Raw genomic sequence first — 7,326 nt, 5'->3', positions numbered from 1 at the left:
CAGGTACTAATGTGTTTACTTAGGTGTGCCTGCTTCCCAGAGCTACCAGCAGTTTGAAATTGTTTAGCACACTGTGAAGTCATCTATAACAAGCAGTAGTCTCAAGAACAATTATTCCCTTTCTCCAGGAATTCTTAAGTGTCTGCAGGTAGAGACAGAAGCGAAGTGAAATGGATTTGTCATTCTATGTCTATGTGCTTTCTCCCTTTGAAACGAAAATAGAGAGGTGTGGGGAATTTTCCAGAAAACAGAATTCCGAGGGTGGGCAAAATTTACTAGGCAAGGAAGCTCTGAGCATGGCTTGCTGGTGTGGTCTGTCCATCAACACTAGCTGGCTGCTATAATGCTTTAACTAAAACAGATTCAACAAAGAGAAAAAAGTTCAGTAGAAGCCATTGCAACTGAAACTCATTTATAAGTCTACGTTATGAGAAAAATGAAACTTGCATTTATTGTTGCTCAGAACATAACATTTAAGCAAATGAAATAAACTACCCATTTCACACAACATCTGTGGGTACTCACTTACCACACTGGATGTGGCTGAGTTTTTTGTTTTGTGGATTTTTTTTTTTCCTTTTGCCTACCCACTGGGAGGCTTTCCGAAGAGACAGTCAGTGCTGGATTATAAATCCTGATAGATCGTTCACATTTTCAATAAATGTGCACGATGCCAGAAATGCACTGTGCTGCCGAAATAGTGGGAAACAGATGACATGTTCATTCTTTGTGCCAGGAGTAGAAGTCAATCCACTCTGATTTTGAGTACAAGACCTCTACTGATAGCTAGTTTATTTTTTTAAAACACAATTTAAGTCTTCCCATGCCTCCCCGTTTAATTCCCACCCACCTCTACCAGTATTTTTCTCTACATCGCTCACTCAGTTGCCCATTTTTCTCTCTCCAGGTGTCCCCTAGGAAAGGCGGTGGCTCCTGTTCACTGGGGGCCCCCAGTCACCTCTGAGCGCTGGTTTTCCCTACTTTTTGGCACACTGCCTCCGTGGGTTGTTTTCCCCCCTTCTTTTTCTTCTCGTGTCCCTGACAGCGCTTTAAAAGTTTTGTCTCGTTTTTTTTCACTTCGGTGCCCTGAGATCCGATTTTCAGCACTTGAGTCCCAAGGGCCCTCAACCCAGGACCCCACTCGCAAGTCTCATTAAGCGGCGGGGCGCTGCTGTTGTCTCCGCTGCTTTAGTTCCACTGGCCCGCGGCACTCCGGTAACTCTGTTCTGAGACCACCTTACCAAAGGACGTCCCAACGTCCGAGCGCTACCGTCGCCGCCGACGGAGGCTCCTGAGTGACAGCGTCTTCGCAGGCACCGAGCGAGGGGCCGATGCCGCACAGCCTGCGGCTCTGCTCCGGGCCGCCACGGGAGCGCGCTGAGCCCGAACTGATGGAAGAAGATAAAGACAAACAGAATCCCCTCCAGGAGTGGGACTCTCGAGCCGGATTGCCTCCTTTCCTTCTGTTGTGATCTGGGACAAATTGTCCAGTTCCTCCAGCTTCGCTTTGCCTTCTTTTCAAAATGGGTCCACATCCTAGCTCCCCCCGGGTCGCTGCGGGAACTGAGTTCATAGATGGGAAGGCTTGAGAGCTGTGTTTGGCAAGTAGAGAACTCTCCATTGTTAGCTACAAACATTCCACTCCCTCCGAGGGGACCCAGGACGAAACACACAAAGTAAAAAGTATCCCCGCTTCTCCTGTCAAATTTTGTTTGTGTGCAAATCGTGAGCCTGTTTTAGCAGCGCCAAATGTGCTGGTACACGTGTGCACTGTACAGTCAGAAAACAGTGGCCCTGTAGTGGCTGACCAGAACCAGTGGCCTTGGCTGAGGGTTCCTGGGTGAGAATATCTTGTCCAGTTTTGCATTTCAGAGACAGAGAGAGAGAGAGAGAGAGAGAGAGAGAGAGCAGTGTGCTCTGTCTTCTGATGTTTCCACCAGCCTGGAGTGGAGGAAACTGGCTCCATGAGGAACTGGACCCTTTGCAGCCAGAGGCACTTAGTCATTTCAAACGAAGCAAGTTTGTAAGCATGCCTAGGTAGGGAACAGATTTCCCACTGATGCAACAGGGAGCCTGATGTCCCCAGGGATCTTTGTCTTAGGGACGATGGGACAGAAGCGAGCTGGCAGCGGACACTCACGCTGTCACTCTTCCACCTATGGTTTTTGGAGCTTGCACTTCCAACACAAAGTCTCACATGAAAACAAAAGGGCTCCTCCAGGCCCCTGCAGATAACAGACTGGCCAGCCAGGAATGCTTTAGGAAAACCATTTTTGCAAAAATTAAATACAAGGGAAAGTTCCCTCCCGCCCGGGAACGTTGGAGCCACAGCTGGATGGCCCTGGGTCCAGTGGAGACCCTTCCCTCTTTGATATTAATGGGGGACAAGTCCTGGTGCCAAAACCCCAGATGACTCCTATTTATGTAGATCCGAAGTAATGGTTTTTCCTGAATAGGATCAGCACCTCCCCACCTCCCAGTGATCTGAAAGTGGGCTAGTGGCAGCCAGGACTGGTGAACACTAGTTAATGGATTCATTTTCATTTAAATGGAAGCCCTGCACTCTGGCTTTCTCCCCACCAAAGTTTCAAAGACCCTGCTGCGATTGCTTTTCCTGAGGCTTTTGTCACCTAAGCGTGTGAAGTTAGTGACTGGGCTTTGAGGAGTTGGAAATTTTACACGAGCCCAGGACTGCGGGCCGGCAGCTGGGACGCATCTGTAACGGTGTTAGTTTGCCTGAAAGCAGAAAATTAGCGACGCCAGAGCCCAGCTTGGCTGTTTAGTCTGTGGAAGTGACAGGGCGGAGGGGAAAGAGAAGGAGAAAGGAGGCCCGCCCTGGGCTTCCTCCACTGCACAGCGTGGAGGCACCGGCCTGTGGGGCTTGGGCCTGCTCAGGGTCCAGCAAAGGCCTGCACAAAGGAGGAAGCGCTCAGCTAACACTGGCAGGGATGGGAAAGGAAGGAAGCCAGGAAGAGAGGAATGTCCCTGGGCACCTGGCCCCCCTGTGCCACCTCCTTGGAGGTTTAGTAGAGGTGCAGGAAGACCCAAGACCAAACCTGTCTTGGGGAAGGTCCAAGGCCACCTGCCTCCAATAATGTGAAGCTGACCCTCGAATCCGAACTGGGATCATCCCGAGCTCTACAAAGTCAATCTAAAATAACCAACCCCAGGTTTACTCCAGGACTGGAATCACCCCTTCAAGTTTTAGCAACTGATATGCAGTGCGCTCACCTAGAAAAAAAAATCCTGAGAAAATGAAGGTTCTTGAAAAAAGATACAAGCCCTTAGAAATCAAATGATTTCTCATGTCCCAGATCAGGAGGGCAAGCAGGTGGCTTTTGGCGGCAGCTGAAAGTGCAGAGTTTCTATTCATTATTAATTATATCATTAATTTTTTTACCGTGTGAGCAAAAGCAAATTAAAAAAAAAAACAACTGGACTTGCTCTCTTCCTTTTGTTCCGTTTTAAGTGACCCCTGGACTTAGGTTATCTGGAGAGTGCGGGAGAGCAGGCTGAGGAGCGGTCCCCGTGCCCAGCAGAAATGTAGGAAAACCATTAGCGTCAAAATGGGCAGTAAACAGCAAATTGTCTCTAGGGGACAGGCGGAGGTTTGTTAGACAGCCCCCGCGAGGGTTGCGGTGGGATATGCTAATGGTGCCCGGCCACGGGGGCCGGCCTCCCTCCCCCACAAGCCTCAGGATTATATAAGGAGTCCCAACCTCAGCCCTCCGACCCAGGCCGGCAGGCAACTGCCCTTGTTAATTACCGGAGAAGCCAACCCCGGAGCTGCGCCTGGGATTTGTCGGCCCGCGGCGGCTCCTGCCTCCAGTTCTCCCCCTCTCTCGCTGCCACCCAGGTGCCCCGCCTGCCTGCTCCCTCTGCAGGATGGACCTGATGGACGGCTGCCAGTTCTCGCCTTCTGAGTATTTCTACGACGGCTCCTGCATCCCGTCCCCGGAGGGTGAGTTTGGGGACGAGTTCGAGCCTCGAGTGGCTGCCTTTGGGGTACACAAAGCAGAGCTGCCAGGCTCGGACGAGGACGAGCACGTGCGGGCGCCCACGGGCCACCACCAGGCTGGCCACTGCCTCATGTGGGCCTGCAAAGCTTGCAAGAGGAAGTCCACCACCATGGATCGGCGGAAGGCAGCCACCATGCGCGAGCGCAGACGTCTGAAGAAGGTTAACCAGGCTTTCGAGACACTCAAGAGGTGCACCACCACCAACCCCAACCAGAGGCTGCCCAAGGTGGAGATCCTCAGGAATGCCATCCGCTACATCGAGAGCCTTCAAGAGCTGCTGAGAGAGCAGGTGGAGAACTACTACAGCCTTCCAGGGCAGAGCTGCTCCGAGCCCACCAGCCCCACGTCCAACTGCTCTGACGGCATGGTAAGCCCCAGGGCTGGCGCCTAACCACGCCTAGCCCAATTTTTCCTGAAAGTCCCAACAACCTCCTTTAAGCAGGTGCAGCGTGTGGGGTGCTGAATGCTCAAGAGAGGTGTACACAGTTAGAAAGGTCCAAGAAACAACTCTGGAACAAGATTTCAATCTGACTTCCTCCCAAGTTCTGGGGGCACCTTGTAGGAGAGGGCTGGCACGTGAGATGGGGCGGGAGGGCTGTGAATGATCAATTGGATATTTTCTCCATTCTTCAGTTTATTTCCAAAAATAAAGCACCAGTGGATCCTGTTGTATGCTTACGACGAACTTAATGAAGAAATGGAAAGAAAGGCTAGCACGGCCCCAGTCCCTTGCTCTGCAGAGGCCTGGCTGGTAGATGTTGATGCATTCTTTTCAGACAACGTTTGCTCCAGCGCTGCCAGCTTTTAATGTGTTTTTGCCCTGGGAAAGCGTTTTCTCCCTGAATTAGTGTGGCTTCCTTCTGCTCCAATCCATTTTGCATGGTTAACCCCATGCACATTGCTGCTGAATCCCCCCCCCCCCCCAACTTGCCTTACTGCTGCTCTCCTCTTCATCAAGCACAGAGCCTGACCTTGGTGCCCTGGCAATCTGGGGAGGACTGAGCCTTCCTAAGCCAAGGAAAGGAAGGTGATGCCGGATGCTCAGTGGACAGAGCTGGTGGCCAAGCACTGCCCCACCCCAGGTCAGAGCATCTTTCACCAAGACCTGAAAACAAAGTTCTTTTGTGTTTTGTATTACAGCCTGAATGCAACAGCCCTGTCTGGTCCAGGAAGAGCAGCAGTTTTGACAGTGTCTACTGTCCTGATGTACCAAATGGTAAGAACGGATCGTTGCAGAGATGCATAAAGACTGGTTCAACCTCACATTTCAGCCTGTCAAAGCAGTGTGTTCTTCCAGGCGATACCAGGGGTGGCACTGGAATAATGGTGCTCAGGGGAGGCTCTGGCAGAACAAAATAAACAGTTTATGCTCCAAACTCCTCTACCAGACACACACACACATACACACACACACATGTACACAGAGATATACACATGTGCACTTTTGCTTAAAATATTACTGGGGCTTTCTTACTCCAGATTGTCCCAGGAATTGACAGATATTTACTGCAGATTTCTGCATCAGGCTATCTGTGACCACCTGACTTGCGATGTCAAAGAAGACCCACAGTTAAACATAAGCAAGTCTGTCTCTCTGCTTTTTTTTTTTTTTTTTAATGTTTTTCTCCTTATATCCTTAGTCTATGCCACAGATAAAAGCTCCTTATCCAGCTTGGATTGCTTATCCAGCATAGTGGATCGGATCACCTCCTCAGAGCAACCCGGCTTGCCTCTCCAGGACCCGGCTTCTCTCTCCCCAGTCACCAGCACCGATTCCCAGCCTGCAACGCCAGGGGCGTCTAGTTCCAGGCTTGTCTATCATGTGCTATGAACTAGATGTCTAGTCCAGATCAATTCTTCCAGCAGGCCTGTTACACAGGGGCAAGGAGGCCCAAAAATCCAAAATCAAGACAACCTGTATATAAAGATTCCTTTCCAGTTGTAAATTTGTAAATATTATCTTGCCTCTTTATAAGAAAGTGTATTTAACTAAAAAGCCACTATTGCAAGTAATACTTTTTTGCTGTAGATGCATAATTCCAATAATATTGTTTCTGATAGCAGGCCATTCACTGAAGGTAGCTTGTTGCAATGCTTAACTTACATATAATATATATATATAAATATTGTAATCAAAATATTATCCCTGATGTTTAGATCTTATTTTTTCTTAAACATTAGAACAGCTGGAAGTCAGTTACAAGGAATTTAAATATATTTAACTTCTGCCTTTCTCTTTAATCTTTGGTTATATTGTATTAAATAAAAAATATAGCAATACTGCCTAATGTTATATATTTTAATCTTTTTTCTTATAAGAAATGCATCTTTTAAATGTAAGCACTGAACAGTACTTTGTGGATAATTTCAAGATATGAAAAATTTTGGAAATTCCACCATAAATAAAACTGTTTACTACAAGAAATATTTTGGTTCTTGGCTTGTTAAAAAAGACCCCTAATGAAATTAGGAATCATTGACATGAAATCTTTAAGGTTGGGCTGAATAAAATCAAAGATGTCTTAATGGTTAAATCTGAAAAACTAGCATCTCATGGACCAAGTTTAAGTCCTGTTGATGTCACTAATGGAAATATATTAATCACATTTCAAGAGAGAATACAAAATAAAAAATTTCCTGTATCTTAGTTCTATACCATTTCGTGTTGTATTGTATGAAAGGGAGGTAGAAGTTACCCAAGAAAATGACACAACTTTAAAGGAAAATATTGTACACAGTTACATCATCATCATCGTCCTGCCTCAAAATTCCATGATACCATACTATGCTAGTGTGCTAATAATGTCAATGAAATATTTAACGGTATTGGGCTTTTAAAAATATTTTTGAATTGCCACCATAAGAACACAAATTCAGTTAAGTGAAGCAGACTGTAGTTGTCTTGTTTGTTTTTACAGCCTTTTAAATTTTATTTTATTATATTTTGTGCATATATGCCTCTGAAATAGGCATGTGTGTTTTCTTGTTCATTCCATAAGAGAGGGAGAAGCGCTGAGTTAAAAGAATATCACAGCCGCTGTCACTCTGTTAACAAGTTGGTCTGATTTGGGATTTTGTCTTTCTGTACTCGTGATCCAGGAGTGTGAGGATTCCACATGAGTATGATTCAGGAGGGGCATTACAGAGATTCATATATAACTTCAGCATAATTTTGCATCACTTGCTTTTGTTCGATTCTGAGCTAGGAATATTGTCTCTCTCATTTGACATTTCTATGGAGAGGTTTAGAAATTTGTTGCTCTTAGAAGAATCAGAAAGGAAACACTATTCAAATATTGGATTTTTT

General features: G+C 47.0%; 1 protein-coding gene across 1 annotated transcript; it reads left to right on the top strand.

Moving 5' to 3' along the window:
* The first annotated feature begins 3,885 nt into the window (after nt 1–3,885).
* On the top strand, nt 3,886–5,850 carry MYF5 (myogenic factor 5). Its single transcript, XM_062202054.1, has 3 exons — nt 3,886–4,386; nt 5,160–5,235; nt 5,660–5,850. Exons 1-3 carry the CDS (start codon nt 3,886–3,888, stop codon nt 5,848–5,850), a joined length of 768 nt encoding a protein of 255 aa, XP_062058038.1.
* Nucleotides 5,851–7,326: the final 1,476 nt, after the last annotated feature.

Source organism: Lepus europaeus, chromosome 10 (assembly GCF_033115175.1).
Source record: "Lepus europaeus isolate LE1 chromosome 10, mLepTim1.pri, whole genome shotgun sequence".
In the NCBI taxonomy this organism is placed as follows: Eukaryota; Metazoa; Chordata; class Mammalia; order Lagomorpha; family Leporidae; genus Lepus; species Lepus europaeus.
The sequence above is the reverse complement of the archived record's forward strand: the minus strand, read 5'-3'. Positions and strand labels throughout refer to the sequence as shown.

Coding starts and splice junctions, on each gene's coding strand:
- MYF5 (XM_062202054.1), top strand. CDS start 3,886: ATGGACCTGATGGACGGCTGCCAGTTCTCGCCTTCTGAGTATTTCTAC. Junction 4,387..5,159: donor CCAACTGCTCTGACGGCATG/GTAAGCCCCAGG, acceptor TTTGTATTACAG/CCTGAATGCAACAGCCCTGT. Junction 5,236..5,659: donor CTGTCCTGATGTACCAAATG/GTAAGAACGGAT, acceptor TTATATCCTTAG/TCTATGCCACAGATAAAAGC.